The 17,801-nt window shown below is 41.4% G+C and overlaps 1 protein-coding gene across 1 annotated transcript in view; it reads left to right on the top strand.

The window, feature by feature from the left end:
• Positions 1–17,801, top strand: part of LOC125366284 (leucine-rich repeat-containing protein 37A-like) — a 195,349-nt gene that overhangs the window by 15,479 nt on the left and 162,069 nt on the right. Inside the window, exons 9-11 of the mRNA XM_048366873.1 lie at positions 2,758–2,876; positions 5,579–7,371; positions 8,214–8,318. Coding sequence (XP_048222830.1) covers positions 2,758–2,876; positions 5,579–7,371; positions 8,214–8,318 — 2,017 coding nt within the window. The remainder of the gene's footprint in view (positions 1–2,757; positions 2,877–5,578; positions 7,372–8,213; positions 8,319–17,801) is intronic.

The following is a 17,801-nucleotide window of genomic DNA, read 5'->3' as shown; positions in this document are numbered from 1 at the left end:
AGAGTCTCATGGTGACTTTTGTGCCTGGGCTGGCTTCTAACTGTGATCCTCAGATCTAAACCTCCTCAGTAGGTAGGATTACAGGCATGACCCACCAGCGCCCAGCTGTAAGTTAATATTTTTAGATTTCTATCATTTCATTTTCCCCCCAGATTTCTTAAGAAACAAATACCCCTTTTTTTTTTTTTTGGCCAGTCGTGGGCCTTGGACTCAGGGCCTGAGCACTGTCCCTGGCTTCTTCCCGCTCAATCAAATACTTCCCGCTTAATCAAATACTTTAGAGGTCTGAAAAGATTTGAATATCCCCAGCCCTTCTCAAAACCTTTTTAAAAATCATTTGGGCATTATTTTAAGATTTCTAAGGTAGGATTACAGAGGAACCTTAAGTGTAGAGGTCATTATTCACAACTATTATGGCAAGACCTTTCTGAGCACCCAGTGTTCTGTGAGATATTACAGTTTTCAGTCTGGCTTTTAGGAGCAGGCAAAAATCCTAATCCTGTAGCATATTCTGTGATGTCCTACATAATACATATTATACATTCTAATTCTTTTCTTTACACATATGTACTCACCAGTACTTTGCTGAATACTCAAGCCATCCCTCTTCATATCTCTAGAGTTCTTTTTCTGTGTGCGTCTTTCCCCTGTAGCACTCTGCTCTATGACCTGTAGCCACCTTGTTTCACTTGGATTTTCAGCTCCATTTCCATAAGGAGGGAATTACGCATTCTCTGCTTGTGTTTCTCTCCTTCTACCAAGCCTTGGAAACTCTCCTAGAGCAGAAAGCTCTTGTGGTAATCAGATTTTCATCCCCATGACAACTGCCTGAGAAAAACCAGGTAGGAAAGGTTCAATTTGGCTCCCAGATTCAGAAGTTTCAGTCCATAGTCACTTGGCTTCAATGCCGTGGGCTTGTGATGAGGCAGCACATCATGGTGGTGGAAGCATGGGGCCCAGGAAGAAAGAGAATCAAAAGAAAACAAAGCTAGAAGGGTCCAGGGACAAGATGTGGTCTTCAAAGGTATGCTCCCAGTAACCTAGTTCACCCACATGCATACAACTATGTTGTAGCATGTTCAGCTATGTGAATTCACCAGTGGATTGATTCATTAATGAAGTTAATGCTCCTATGAATCCTCGAAAGCACCACTAGCTGAGGACCAGGCCTTCAACACATGATCCTGTGTGGGCACCTCATATCCAAACTGTAACTGGGTAGGGAGATCACAGAGATCACTTCATTTACTTCCCATTCCTTGGTGATGAGTCACCTCGATGGTCTGATCCAGTGACTTGATACTACTGTTGTCTAAACTTTGTCTTCTGTTTTGTTCTTCTTTTTATTTGGTTGTTTCAAGTGGAAGGTTAAATTGGTTTCCATTATTCCATCTTAGCCAGAGGCCAATAATATTCTTTAAATATGTTTTGTTTTGATTCTGGGTCAAGCAAATTTGTCAGTCAGATATACAGCTGGGTTCTAGTGGTTCACCACTATTTAGGATGCTGAGGTCAGGAGGATCACAATTTGTGGCCAGCTGGGCCTATATGTAGCAACCCTTCTCAAACAATAGTTAAGTAGCAGTGATATAGAGATTGTCAGCCTAAGCTTCATGAGACTGGGTGGAGAGAGCTTCCAGGCCAACCAGGACAGAAAATTTCACAAGAGTCCATCACCACAGAGGAAAAAAATCAAAGATACATGATATAGGTCCTGACTCAGTTTCTTTTATCCTAAAACAGTTCACTATTGTTTTTCAGTTTTCATGATATTGGTACTTTCAAGATTTTTTAAGATAATTTTCTTGTAAATTGTCCCATAAGCTGGCTTTGTCTTTTTCTTATAAGTAACGGAAAGTTAAACATTTGATATAGCCTTCCTACTGTACTACTGTATTAAGTGGTCCTTAATGCTATGTTTCATCACCTACCTGAATAAGGTGATATGTTTGTGAACTTTGAGTTAGTTTTGTGCGTGGTAATTAATAAATGTTCTATGAAGTAGTGATTGGAGATCAGTGAAGATTCTATTATAACACATCTTATCTTCTCACCCAAACTCTCATCAAAGATAGATCCAATTTTTGAATCCAATTATTACTTAGCAATCAAAAATGAGTTTTCATTCTTCCATTCCTACCATATTGCATTGTTGTATTAAATTCAATCAATTTTTTACATGATACTATACTTTATTGCCATCTTTATTGGTTTGCCTAGCAGGGCCTCACAATATGTTAGGTAAACAGTCTCCCATGGAGCTATACTTCTGGTCTCCTTTATTCATTCGTGTGCTCAAAGAATCCAGACTTAGCCAATGTGATTTGTTGTTGTCCAACCACAAATGTGGGTTAAACTATGAAGTATTTATACCTAGATAATTTCTAATATTTATCATCCCCAATGTAAGTTGAAAGAGGAATTACTGCCATTGGAAGCCTTTTGATACTCTTTCTAGATGTCTGTCTCCTTCCTGTGCTTCTGAGTTACACTACAAATCTATATCACTGAATTCTAATCCCCACAACCCTTAGTTCAGGAATGCCATACTCTTTTCCATGTTTCCTCTCTTGTTAGGTAACTGTCTTCTATCTTGTTTTCAATATTCAAGAGCAGTGATTTATCATTGATAAAAAGATTGTCCAGGCCATGTTCTTCAGCACCTCGTTTCTGTATAGGAACAATAGTTTTACCCTATCTTTTCTACCCCTAGTAATCCCTTCCCCACTAATCTAATTCTCTGTATTTCCATTGTAGGATTTTACCACACCATGTGGCCAGCTGCCTCTGCCAATTTCAAAGTCATATTGAAGTTGTCTGCAAGACAATCAAGCTAATTTGTGAGAATTCATGGCTGATAAACACAACACATTGTAGTGAGTCTGCGTCTGATAAATGTTTTCACTTTTATTTTTAATTCTTTCTGTGCCAGTACTAAGGCTTGAACTCAGTACCGGGGCACTGTCCCTCCTCTCCCCCACCCCCACGTAAGGCTGGCTCTACCAGTTAAGCCATATATCGACTTCCAGCTTTTTGGTGCTTATTTGGAAATAAGAGTCATATGGACTTTCTGGCCTATATTGGCTTCATGCTATGACCCTTAGATCTCAGGCTCCTGAGTGGCTAGGATTACAGATGTGAGCCACTGGTTCCTGGCCTTTTTTCAAACCAATTATAAGATTGAAAAATCATAATGTCTGTATTCTTATTGTCCAATCCAGAGTAACTCCCCAAATGTCTGAATTGCTCCCTTACTGAATGTAAGGTTCCTAGTTGCTATTAGACAATATAATGATATAACTGTGCCTATGCACAAGAACCAAGAGAAGGGAATGGAAGAAGGGAGGGAGAATATCAATGGTCACACTCTGTGGACTGTGTTCTCTGCTTGGTGCTTTGCCTTTCAATTATTATTTTTTCATATGGTGCATTGCAGAATCTAAGCTAGTTTGATAAGCAGTAGGTTCCAAGTTCTCTCCTACTTCTAGGGCAGGTATAAACAGCTTTTGTTTTATTTTTGCACATTTATAAAAGGGTATATATGGTTCTACTTTGTTTGGAGCCTGAGTTTCCAATTCTGTACCTACTGATTGTTACCAGGCATTCCTAATGGATGGAAAGCCTCTTCATTAGGACTTCTTATCCAGAGATCACTCAGGTTTGTGATCACACAGATCACTCAGAGGCTTTTTTTTCTTCTGGTTATGAGGCTTGAACTCTGGGCCTGGGTGCTGTCCCTGGACTCTTTTGCTCAAGGATAGCACTCTACCACTTTGAAACACAGTGCCACTTCCAATTTCCAAGTGGTTAATTGGAGGAGATAAGAGTCTCATGGACTTTCCTGGCCTGGCTGGCTTTGAAGCTTGATCCTCAGATCTAAGCTTCCTTTGTAGCTACGATTATAATCATGAGCCACCAGTGTCCAGACACTAAGGCCTTTTCTGAATATTAGGTTCATTCACACTAACATCATGGGTATCTAGATAGCTTAAAATAGGTAGATAGCTTAAATAGATAAATAAATAACATATCTAGATAGCTTAAATATTGGTATCGGTGGTATTATAAATAATAGTTATATAAATGCAGTGCCGTTTACTCTTAACATGAAAACTTTTTTGACCAAATAACATTATGTATGACCTTCTCCCAGATGTGGAAAGAGCAAAAAAAAATTCATCTCTTTGTATAGTTGAGAAAAATAATAGAATGAGAAGAGTGAAGTGCTATGTCCAAGTCTGTCTCCTCCACTGACTTTTCCACAGATCTAAGTTCCTCATTCCTCACCAGCCTTAAGTCCTCTGACCCTATGAACACTATGAACAAATGTGTTGTAATTCTCTGGGAAAAGAAACCTAGCCGTGGAATGAGACATAGACCTTCATGTACTCAAAGCTTAGGGTGAGTCCTAAGTAAAGCCGGGGAGTTTGAAATGAAAGCAGTGTAGATATATGAGAAAAGTAGCTATTTCTGTCCTGTATGGTAGCTCTTTCCTATAATTCCAACTATGCAAGGATGTGGGAAGTAGGAAGACTGTGGTTCCAGGCAAGCCTAAGCAAAAAGTTAGCAAGACCCAATCTCAATAAGATGGGCATGGTGGTACACATTTGTAATGCCACTAAAGTGGGGTCTGTAGGTGTGAGGCTGTTAACAATGGACAGCCCAGGTTAAAAAAAATGTCAGACCTTTCAAACAAAAGAACCAAAACCCCCCTGAAAAACAGATTGGGATGGTAGTTCATGTGATAGACCTCCTAACCATTGTAAAACCCGGGGTTTAACTCCCAGCTTTTCCCTCTTCTACTTTCAGATCTCAAGAAATTACTGTATACATTTGTTGGACATTGTACATAAGGGACATAGACATACAATTAGGCAATCTTATAATAGCTTAACCCACAATGAGCCCTGTTCCCCTCTGTAGTAGAAGGAAAGTAGCAAAATATTATATTGCTTTTCTATTGTGTGGAGTTTATAATTAGAAGAGCTAGAGCCTAAGTGAAGGTACTGGGAAGGTAGGTAACGAAAAAACAAATCCAGTTGAGTTCCTGTTATCAAAAGGAGAGAGACCTCTGGGTTAGCATCTCTGCCTTTGCTATACTGAGGAACATCCTTTATGATGGTTGCCTGTGTGGTGGGAAAAAAACATCACATAGAAGAGGTGGAAAAAAGAAGCCTGTGCTCCTTCTGCAGCTGTGGCAGGACAGGGTGTGTGGAATCTGCATGTGGAGAGGCATGGCTGTTCTACAGGGAAGATACTGAGGGGATGAATATTTGTTTTCCAGCCTTGGGCTGTTTTTGAGTGCTAGGCAATTGGGATGTTGGTTTCTAATAGAATTCCTATATTTCACACAAAATTATATACTCAAGTGTTCTGGATAGGTAACTACTTTGTCAAGGCAGGCCCATTGGTTGCCATTTCATAAGCCTAAGTTTAGGTTTATTTTTCTCCTCTCAACATGACATTCAAATCTTTTCAGACCTCTAAAGTATTTGATTGGTATGTGTGGCAGTATGTTTAAAAGAAAATACCTGCCCACCAGTGATCCCTTACAAAGAAGTTTCTTCCTTTGTGACAGGTGAAGAAGCAACAATAGGAAATCCAGATGGAACATTCATGAAGGTTTTAAAGGCCCGGAAGAAGAATACCAGCACCGAGCTGACTATTGAATCGGAAAAAGAATATTCAGAAAAAAATGATATTAACTACTCAAGCTTCTTGAATGAGCAGTTAGATTTTAATGATGAAAGTGATATTATTAGTGCACTGAACTACATATTGCCGTATTTCTCACAGGGAAATCTAGACGATGTAGAATTGACATTGTTACCATTTATTAAACTGCTTTTTACAAACGTGCAGGGAGATAACGCCCAGAACAACATAAAATCCAACAAAAAGAGTCCCTTTCTTAAACCTGTACCCAACAAGTCAGTTTATGAAAATAAATTGAAGAAGCTCTATTTTCTAGAAAATCTATTAGATGCTGAAATTCAGGAAAAAATCAATGAAGTTAAAAACAAAGAGAAAACGGCCATGGTTATGGAGTCCAATCTTTTAGGTCCAAAATTTAAACGCCAACTTATTCAAAAGAAGCCACAAAGTGTCCAAGAACAGGATAACACCTGGGCAGAGATGGAGAGTGCAGAGGAAAGACTGCAGAGGTTCAACAGAGTCCTCAGGGGCCCAAAAAGCATGCAGAGAAGGAACTTCAAGGAAATGAGGAAACAGAGTGGTCAGCCTCTTGTGAAGAATATTGCTACAGAAAAAAGGTATAGGAGCCTACCCCTAAGGGAGCTGGAGCAGCTTCATGTGTTTCAGGAGCCCAGGAAATTGGTGGGAAATGCCTTGCATACACAGCTCTCTTTCATAAAGAAACATAAGGCAGTAGCCTCTTCTTTCCAGAAACAAGACTCAGCAAGCCAGGCCTCCTTGTCAACCACTGTAAAATCCCTACATGAGGTCAGAAATGAAGACAAAGACTTAGCCTATAGCATGTTTGTTTTAGAAGATGCAAATTCTAGAGTTAAAAGCATGGAGGCTTTAGAAAATCCAGTCATCTATTCCCGGAAAAATTACCGCTTTCCTAAGACTGGCTCTCCTGTGACCCACAGAATGGCCAAGGCCAAACTGAGTGGAAAGTTTAGAACGAAAACTTCACGCTTTAGACCAATGCCTGGGAACAGGCCTCCATTTTCTGCAGTAAGGAGACTCATAAATTCCCCTTCAGGAGGAGACTTTTCATCTTTGAGAAAGCTGAATTCTCCAGAGAACCCTTTCCCACGATTCTATGATCTTTCAGATCCATCTGTAGACAGGACTTCTGTAGGAAACCAGACTGCAACACATGCTCTAAAACAAAATGTGTCTAAGGAAAAAACTACTGTGCCAAAGCAAAGTGTCCCTCAAACAACCACTCAGAAAAAGCATACTACTACTGCAGATCCCAATGCGACTGCATTGAACTTAATTCCAACTATGAAACACACCAATGAGACACAATGGGAATACCCCAGTGTAGGCACGGACTCACCTGTCAAGCCCACAGACTCCTCTTCCCCATTCTTATCCTATGCTGATCACGTTGAAATGCAGTTAAACCAGCAGTTGAGGCCCCTTATCCCCAATAATGATGTGAGAAAGCTCCTGTCTCATCTTATCCGGACTTTAAAATTTGACTGTACTGAAACCATAGTACAGGAAGTCTGTTCCAAGCTCATCTCCAGAATCGGCCTCCTGATGAAGTTTCTTAGCAAACAGCAAGAAGTCAAGGTGTCCAAGGCCGAATGGGATACAGATCAGTGGAAAACAGAGAACTACATCAATGAGAGCACAGAAGGAGGCCAAGGAGAACGGAAAGAGTTAAGTCAGGTGAGGACAGCTATGGAATAGGAGGTCCCAACTTCTCCATCATTAAGGACATACCGTGAAAGTGGAACCCTGAGGGCTCTAGTGAATTTCAAAGTCATATGAGCAAGACAGTGTTTCCCCCCTTTCCTCCTTTATGGAGAGTGAAGTGGTCCTAAAATGCAGATAAGGGATAACAGAGAAAATGCAAATTACTTAGGCATGGAACACATTAATTTAAAAAATTTAATTGTAAAGGTGATGTACAGGGGGTTACAGTTACATAAGTAAGGTAATGAGTACATTTTTTGTTGAACATTGTTACCATCCCCCTTGTTTTTCTCCCACGTCCCCTCCCTGACACCTTAAATGTCAGATGTTCTTTAAGAACCTGCGAGTTACTTTCCTGGAAGAATTGGGTTTTGAATAGTTTTCTTCCTTCCAATCTTTGTTTGTTTGTTTTATAATGGAGAATTTTTATTACAAATCATGCTCATGTAAGTAAAAAAACCTTGAGAAGCCTCTAAGTTGCCCAAACAGAACTAGGAATTTGAAGGTTGACTTCAACCTGTATCTTTTCCTGTTCTCCTGTTTGTCTATTTTCTTTAAATTTACTTTTTATTATTATAAAGGTGATACACAGAGGGGTTACAGTTACATAAGTCAGGAATACATTGCTTTTTGGACAGTCACCTTTTTGTTTATGCTCTCCCAGTTTTTCCCTCCCATCCACATCAATATCTCTCTCCTCTCTCTCTCTCTCTCTCTCTCTCTCTCTCTCTCTCTCTCTCTCTCTCTCTCTCTCTGTCGTTTGTTTGGTGTGTGTGTGTGTGTTTTCTTAACAAATTATCCTTTTTTTTTTAAAGCTTGTACAAGAAGTTCCTGGATATGGCTATAACAACAAACTCATCTTGGCAATATCTGTGACTGTAGTAGTAATGATTTTGATTATAATTTTCTGTCTCATTGAGGTAAGGACCACGATTCATTCAGGTTTCCAGATTATAGCCTGGCTTTGTAATAGGTTGAGAACTCACAACCTGAAAACCAGAGCCATTTTCCCACTCCTCAGAAGAAAATTTGTAGATGGCAAAGACTGGTTTCTGTCCATGGAACAGTATTTCTCAATGTAGTTCTCTGACACCAATATGGTAAGATTACTCCTAAAAGAAGCAGTGAGTCTAATTTTGTGTGTTAGAGGCACCAGTATGGGGCTACTTTACAAGACCTCTTAGAAATCATCACAGGCCACTGAACAAGTAGTCTTTCTGCTCACGATTCATGGCCTGCCTTGATATCTCTACAAACTCCTGGTCTGCTTTTCATTTCTTTGTACAGAGTTTAACCTGGCGTTTGTACTCTATACTCCCATGTGTTCCTCTGCTTTGTCAGATGGCAAGCTCTGAGAGGACAGGCAGCAGGCAGTCTTTTACCTGCAGTTGACAATAATGGTGACCAAAGGCATTATTTCCTTTCTGCTATGAGAAGTAAAACAATCCAACATTTATTGAAATAAATAGAGAGTCGGGTGCCGGTGGCTCGTCCCTATAATCCTAGCTACTGAAGAGGTTGTGATCTGAGGACTGCTGTTCATAGCTAGCTCATACAGGAAAGTCTGTGAGACTTTTATCTCCAAGTAACCACCAAAAAACTGGAAGTGGCACTATGACCAAAGTGGTAGCTCCACGTTCAAACCCTATGACCAAAAAAGAGAAAGAGAGAATAATCAGGGTTCAGCAATCTGTATGCCAGGTGCGCTCCTAAATTGTGTGGCTTTGTGAGTTGCACACATGGGAGATTAACCCAGGACCTTGCACATTTTGAGCATGTACTCTACTACTGAGGTACATTTAAGTGCTACACTGAGTTTAAGACTGATGAAATGTCACCTTTCTAGTCATCTATAGGAAATGAACAGATTGTAATACAACAACTCCCTAAGGATTTTGTCAGTGCAAGTAACAAAAGATTCCTTCTTCTCACCTTAAGCAAATATATTTTGGTAAATGTTCTTTTTTTATAAAAAGAAGAAATTACAAAAATATTATAAGAAAATAGAAATGATTTTTTAAAAGTTTTAAAAATAACACACATTACTTTTACAATGGGGTCTTTCTTGTGACTGTGTTGTTGTTGCTGGAGCTTGGGCTCCCATTCATCTTTCTTGCTCAGGGCTTTTGCTCTACCACTTGAGCTGTGCCTCTACTTAATGGTTTTTGCTAGTTAATTTGAGATAAGATTCTTGAGGATTTTTTTGAACCTTGATCCTTAAATCTCAGCTTCCTGAGCACCTAGGATTACAGTAAGAGCCACTGCTGCCTAACATGTTTTCTTATTAGTGTACATGAGTTGTGCATGAAGAGGTTCATTATATGTCTGCACATATATGAATTATCTCAATCAACCTCACTCCCTCTATCACTCTCCCTTATCTCCTCCTCCTGCTCTTCTTTGACAAGGATGACTCCTCCTCCCCCTTCCCTCCTCTTCCTCACCCCCCTCTTTCCCCTCCCCTCTCCCTCCCCCTTTTACCTCTTCCCCTCCCCCCTCTTCCCCCCTTCTCCCCCTCCTTCTCCTCCTCCTCTTCCTTCTACTCCTGCTCCTCCTCCTATTCTTCTTCTTCTTTTGTGCTGGTCCTGAGGTTTGAACTCAGGGCCTGGGTGCTGTCCCTGAGCTCCTTTTGCTCAAGGCTAGTACTCTACCACTTGAACCACAGTGCCCACTTCCAGCTTATTTCTGTGATTTCATTCAAGGTAAGAATCTCACAGACTTTTCTGCCTGGGCTGGCTTTGAACTCGATCCTCAGATCTCAGCCTTCTGAGTAGATAGAGGATAGCAGGTGTGAGCCATCAGTGCCCAGCTCTCCTCCCTCCTTTTTTTTTTTTTTTTTTTTTTTGCCAGTCCTGGGCCTTGGACTCAGGGCCTGAGCACTGTCCCTGGCTTCTTCTCGCTCAAGGCTAGCACTCTGCCGCTTGAGCCACAGCACCGCTTCTGGCGGTTTTCTGTATATGTGGTGCTGGGGAATCGAACCTAGGGCCTCGTGTATCCGAGGCAGGCACTCTTGCCACTAGGCCATATCCCCAGCCCCTCCTCCCTCCTTTTGAAAACAGGCTTTATTGTTCTCTTTTCATATACACAAATAAACTCATTTGTCCATACTCAACCTCTTTCACCTCATTATTAGCCCAATCCCCTCCTGCAGGTGCTTTTCCCAGCAAGGCCGTGTTTATTTCCTGCCATTCATTTTGCTTTTTCAGAGAGTATTAAAATTGCACCAAGGGATTTCATCACGGTATTTCAGGCATGTACATAATTATGTTTTGTTCAGCATAATTCTATTGCTTTCTGTTTCTCTACCCTCCCAAACCCCTATCAAGTAACAGCTTTCATTGATACTCTTTATGACATCTTCATATATAGTTGCAATATATTTTAAAATCACCCTCTTATTTTTCCATCTCTCTTTCCTTGTCCTAAATAGTCCCATAGTGAGAATTTATGTTCTATCAGTATACACACATATGGGCATATATGTATACATGCACATGTCCACAAATATGTATGTCTTTTAAGTTTAGCTTCCACATATGAGTGAACACATACAATATTTGGCTTTTTGAGCTTTTCTTACTCACATAACAATATGTATACCGCAAGCGGCTGTGTACCCCAGTTCATTGTGATATGAATGCAACCAATCTAATTCATCCTCCCTGACTTTCTCATATCTCTCTCTTCCTTTTTTGTGTCAGTATATACATGTAAATATGCATGCACACACTAACATACATGTATTTATGTGCTGTGGAACAAGAAATAGATCTAGTCATAGAGTAGGATACTTGTGATCAGAAAAGTTAGCTGGAACCAGTGGCTCACTCCTGTAACCCTATGTATGCAGGAGGTTGATCTGAAGATCAGAGTTTGAAGCCAGCCTGGGCAAGAAATCCTGTGAGACTCTTATCTCTAATGAACTTTTTTCTTTTTTTCTTTTTTTTTTGGCCAGTCCTGGGCCTTGGACTCAGGGCCTGAGCACTGTCCCTGGCTTCTTCCCTCTCAAGGCTAGCACTCCGCCACTTGAGCCACAGCGCCGCTTCTGGCCGTTTTCTGTATATGTGGTGCTGGGGAATCGAACCTAGGGCCTCATGTATCCGAGGCAGGCACTCTTGCCACTAGGCTATATCCCCAGCCCCTATGAACTCTTTTCTTAAAGCCAGAGGTGGAGCTGTGGCTCACATGGTAGAGCACTAGCCTTGAGTAAAAGAAGCTCAGAACAATATCCAGGCCCTGAGTTCAAGCCCTAGGACTGGCATACAAAAAAAAAAAAAAAGAAAATTAGATAAGATTTAAATAATGAATGGAGAGTTGGCCAGTGGTTGTGAGGATGGATAATCATGATTGTGCTTTTCTCCAAAACAGATTTATTCCCACAGAACAGCAACAGAGGAAGAAAATGGGTCCTCAAGGTAATATGAGTTTGAAAATCTTTCAGTGAGGATCTAAGAACTAGAGGACAACCTAGAACTCATCTATTTCCTTCTTCTAACATTATAATGAGGAAACCACACATGATGGGAAGGAAGGACACTTACTTCACATAGGGTCTTGCATGGTTCCAGCAAAAGCAGTTCCTCAGCAGAGACAGAAGCAGTCTGTCTCTCAGTGACTGGAGGCAAAGTGTGAGTCCCTCAGTGAGTGGAGGCGAGAAGATTGGGCCGTGCCTGGTTCTATTAGTGAAGGACCTAAGGCTCAACCAGACATCTCCTTGGAAGCCTTGGGGATAAGATAGAGAAGTACTGACGTGTTGGGGTTGAGAGCTGATGGAAGGTGGAATATATGAACACGTTCTGTAAAGTGCTGGGGAAAACTACATTCTCATCCTACTGTTTACTTTCTCATTCCCACTTTATAAATAGACAAATCAAAAATCTCATTCATTTAGCTAAGAGAAACCTTAGACACTAGTTCACCATTTTGTAATAAGGAAACTGTTTGTGGGTATCAGGAGAACATGGTTCCTTCCCCTTGATTACCCTGTGGTTGGACTATGGTTACATTTTATATAATAAGTCAGTACATATACTGCAGAGCCATCCATAGATATGCGAGTTTGTGTTTAAGTGCTAGCCATGTCCTTAAACTGATTTCATAATTCGTCATGACAGCCTTTTAGAGATGAAAACCTCTGAATGACACACAACTCAAGAAGTTGGGCGCAGACATTTGTTTGATGTGATTCAACTTACAAAGTGGCTAAGAGAACAGAGGCACCTCTCCCTCTCCTATCTCTTCTTCCCTCACCCCAGCAAATGACACAAGAAAGATAAAGTCCAGGGAGGACTGAAGTGAAAGTTTCTGGAGAGAGGAAATGCTTCTGACAAGTATAGTGGTGCAGTTGTTTATGCACAGGGATTTGTGGCAGAGAGGATAAGTGGGTCTGACAATCCCAGCTGTGCTTCAGGTCAAGTTACAAAGTTCTCCCCAGGGGCATGGCCCTTTGGGACAGGCATGGAGACCTCCTGCCAGCCCCACCTGTATGCATGGAATTGTTTCCAAGCACCAAGGTAATGGGACCCTTTGTACATTGTGATTATGAACCAAAGCACAGGTGTTTGTCTCAATAAGACCTGAGATGTGGGCTGGGATGTGGCTCAGTGGCAAAAGTGCTTGCCTAGCAAGTACAATGTCCTGGCTTCAATCCCCAGTCCCAAACAGAAAAAGAGACCTGAGATGTAAATTGTGAGAGACACGGAAAATTGCACAACTCACTAATTCTGCATGTGTTTTTTTTCCAAAAAGCTTTTTTGGATTTCTGCGAAGGAGATGCTCATCAGAAGCTGAGAGTCAGGCAAGTTAAGTTGAGGATGACTTGAGGCTGTGGCCAGGAAAGGCAAGCAAAAGCATAATTAATATCCTTCCCTCGTCTTTCCCAGGAGGGCTTCTTTTCATTAAGGCGGCCACTTTGGCTGAGGGATATGTACAGACCTCTCAATGCCACACGCAAGAAAAACATGGCCCAGAAGCTACATGACACGGAGTCTTCTGATGAGGATGAGGTTTTAAAGAAGAAAAAAGGGTAAATGCCTGGGAGTGATTTAAGATTCCTAGCTAACAAGGGGAGGCAAGGGAAAGTCCGGTTGCCCCCTTCAAGTCTAAATGGTTAGCATTGTTCTTCTGCCAGGAATCCAAGTGAAGTCATCATAGAGATCCCAACAGATTCCGCCCCAGAAGGTGAAGAGAGTGAAGCAGTTTAAGAAGCAACAGTGTGACCCTTCCTTGCCTGGGCAACCCGAAATTTTTATACTCTCACACTGGCCTCTCAGCACTGCTTACTATTTTTCTAATATGAAAATTTTATATTAAAATATTAGTAATAAATAATAAAATTTCTAACAAACTCCAATTATGTGGTAAGAAATTCAAACTTAAGTACGTATGTGCAAATAACCAGGGCACAGGGAGGAGTAGCAGGACTGCTGCTGGACTCTTGTAGCTTCCAGAGAGGCTGTGGAGGTGGCTGACAAGGAAGACATCCTGTCCTCGCTCCTGCACTGTGTCAGCTTCTGGGAACCAGATAACTTACCTTGAATTATTATGCCTAGATTTCCGGTCCCCAAAGACCACCAAGGAGCCGATTCCGATGCAAACGCACGAGAGTCTTTATTGCAAGCTCGAGCCTGGACTCTCAACCGTTACTAATGCAGTGGATCTGCATTGAGAGCCCTGACCCTCAGATAGGCAGGGTTTTTATTGTGATGACAACAGGGGCAGGGTATTTCCAACTTGGCAGATACTTGATTGGATGGCATTTAGCAAACAAGTCTTGTCCCATCTCTACTGGCTATCTACCCTTTCATTTATCTATTTTGGCTTTGATATCAGGAACTGTCCTTGGTATCAGGAACTGACAGCAGGTGGTCACATACCACTGATGCAGTGGGTTAATGCAGGGAGTAGAGCAAGCCGTTTACAGAAGCAGAATTCTGTGATCAGGCTGACCTAGTACCAACTTTATTTTAGCAATTGCCACCATGTTTTCCCATTACCACTAAGCAAGCATGAGTGGGCTAAAACAATCCAGTACTCACTCATAACTAAACCAACCCAACAGTTACCATGCATTTCTATTTCTATACTATTATGGTTATTTCTACAGTCTATGACTATGATCATTTTTTACTGTCCATTACCATGGTTGCTACCCAGGTACAGAGGGGAATAAGGGCTACCTATATTTTTAAATGTCAAATTACAAATAACTAGTCTCACAGGTGAGTGTATCGCCCTCTAGCATGGAGTCATCACCAGGGTTTAGAAGCTGTTATAATTTTAACACTGAAACTTACATTTAGTCACTCAGGTTCTCAGTTTAGCCCTTACAGAATGTGTCTGGGTTTTTAAGATGAATCCCAATTTTTTTCTGGTTCATCAAGAACCAGTCCTTTCCTGCTGAACACAGGGTGGCTTAGGTCTGTAATCCTAGCTACTTGGGAGCTAGAGATCAAAGGATTATGGTTCAAGGCCAGCTTGGGCATAGAGATTTTTCAGACTCCATTGAAGTGGTCCTCACACCGGATGCCTAGTGACAGAGGGAAGCACAAGTAAGAGGATCAAATCCCAGACCAGTCCATGCATGAAGCAAGACCATGCCTCAAAAATAAATGGAGTTGTGGCTCAAATGGTAGTCTATTGTCTACCAAATAGCAGGACCTGAGTTCAATCTCTAATACTACCAAAAAGAATCCATAATTTTTAGGGATTTCCCAGGGGATCATCCATCTTTAAGCCACATTCACTGATTTCAATCTCTGAACCCTACTGCACTGTGCAGGAAAGTATTGTCTTTTAGCCCTAGTTCTCAAAATCTTAAAAAAATATGTATCATGTTTTGGCTGGTTCCTCCACCCAGATAAGCTGTTGGAAATTCACGTTTTTTTATTTGGGTCTTAGGGTTTTTTTGTTTTTGCTGGTCCTAGGCCTTGAACTCATTGCCTGGACACATTTCCTGAGATTTTTTTTTTGCTAAAAGCTAGTGTTCTACCTACCATGTGAGCCACAGTTCCACTTCTGTTTTGTTTAGGGTTTTTTTTGTTTTGTTTTGTTTTTGGATAGTTAATTAGAGATAAGGGTCTCATGGGCTTTCCTGCTGGGACTGGCTTCAAATCCAGATCCTCAGATCTTAGCCTTCCGAGTAGCTAGGATTACAGGTGTAATATTGTTTTTTGGTTATTATTGTAGTGTGTGTGTGGGGAATTCCCCATCAGAAATGTAACAGGGTCCGAGGGGATCCCCCATCCCTACAAGAGTCCACCACTCAGAGACAGTCTCAAGTAAAACAATGGATTTGTTAGGGAAATAAAAAGCAAACTGACTGGCCAGGGTCGGAGCCCAGACTTCAGAGCTGAAACTGCGACCATAAAAAGCAGGCTGGCCGGCCAGGGCTGCTGCCCAGACTCAGAAGCTGGGACTGCACCCAGGGCTGTGCCCAGGGTTGGGTTATAAAGGCAAGCACCACATGGTCAAGCTTGCCACACGCAGGTGGCCAATGAGGTTACAACACTTACAGAGCATGCCAGGTAACACACAGGTGGCCAAGGGAATTACAATCGGCCTCATAGCAACTGTTTGAACCAAGCTATCATTTTAGTTAGACTTGGCACACAGATTTGGTGGGGCTCTCATGATGCAGGCAGATACACCTACTCAGGGAAGGGCACAGGTTTAATCTTGAACATTCCATGACTAAAGTGGTTAAGCAATTTACACAATCATCACAGCAAAGGGAACTTCCCTGGAGAGGGCAGGGGAGATCTTAGTGAAGATGGAGTCAGCTTCTGCTCTCTTTAACTAATCTGAGATGGAGTCATTCTGACAGCCCTCAACAGCCAATGATGGTGCTGGCCAGATCTGACCTCCATATTACCATTATTATTATTATTTTTAATCTTGGAGGGCTAGGGTAAAGAAGAAAGTGCAAGGCCATCAGTTTCCCAAGCTTACTCTCTTCAGGCATTTAGTAGCAGAACGTATTGGAGGGGCTACCTCTCCATTCACTAGGACTGCTCTAGCCTCCTCTTGTTACAGGTTACCGGGGGAGGGGTCCCGTGTCCTCCCAAGAGTCCACCACTCAGAGAAAGTCTCAAGCAAAAACATGGGTTTATTAGGGAAGTAAAAAGCAAAGTGCCTGGGCAGGGACGTAGCACAGACTAATGGCTACCATATTAGCGGCATGACAGTCCGTTATTATGGTCTATTGGCAGTGCTGCTACAGAATACCTTTGGAAGGACAAACACTGACAATAGTAATTGCCTTCAAGGAGGACTGCTGGGAGACTGTGTACCATATACACTTTATGACTTGAGAATTTTATATCATGCCTTTGCACTAGGTCCTTAAAAATTATTTGAGGGCTGAGAATATGGCCTAGTGGCAAGAGTGCTTGCTCTGTATACATGAAGCCCTGGGTTTGATTCCCCAGCACCACATATATAGAAAATGGCCAGAAGTGGTGCTGTGGCTCAAGTGACAGGGTGCTAGCCTTGAGCAAAAGGAAGCCAGGGACAGTGCTCAGGCCCTGAGTGCAAGGCCCAGGACTGGCAAAAAAAAAAAAAAAAATATATATATATATATATATATATATATATGTGTGTGTGTGTGTGTGTGTGTACATATATATACATATTTGAAAGATAGTACAAAAAAATAAATGGGATGAGTAATCTCTATAAGGAAGTTACTGGACTGGGACAGTGGTTTCCAAGATATTTTCAACTTAATAGGCAATAAGCAAATAGATATTAGGATTTCACATTTTTGTGTGTATGTGTGCTAGTCGTGGGGCTTGAACTTGGGAACTAGGTGCTGTCCCTGAAATTTTTTGCTCAAGGATCTACCACTTGAGCCACAGTTCCATTTCCAGCTTTTGTTTGTTAATTGGATATAGGAGTCTTAATGTACTTTTCTGCCAAGGCTAGCTTTGGCCCATGATTCTCAGATTTCACCTTCTGAGTAGCTAGGATTATAGGTGTGAGCTACCAGGTCTTGGCTCACATTTACATTTAACATCTTGAACATTTTAATCTCCTGCCAATGTCAGATTGTCAGAGCTTAGACAAGAAAAAATTGATAAGCAGACAGGTGATATACAGCTCTCATACACTGATTGGTATCTTTATTTTTCCTCTTAGAGAACTTTGTGGGTCTTTCTGATATATATGTATATCTATATCTCTCTATATATATTATGCATAGATAATTGGTATCCATAGTTTTGTTTATAATGCTGTTCCTGGTTCTATGACAGAAATAAGTGTTCTGTGGTATAAACATGCTCCCAACACCCATGACTCATGAGTAAGATTGAGAATCAGTGAAATGGAAGGGGTACAATGGTTGGACTCAACCCACATTAAGGCCATGAAGGTAGGAATAAAGTGGACTGTGACACATCAGA

The sequence above is a fragment of the Perognathus longimembris genome, chromosome 17 (genome assembly GCF_023159225.1).
Source record: "Perognathus longimembris pacificus isolate PPM17 chromosome 17, ASM2315922v1, whole genome shotgun sequence".
NCBI lineage: Eukaryota > Metazoa > Chordata > Mammalia > Rodentia > Heteromyidae > Perognathus > Perognathus longimembris.
Note: the sequence above shows the minus strand (reverse complement) of the source record. Positions and strands in the feature narration are given on the sequence as shown.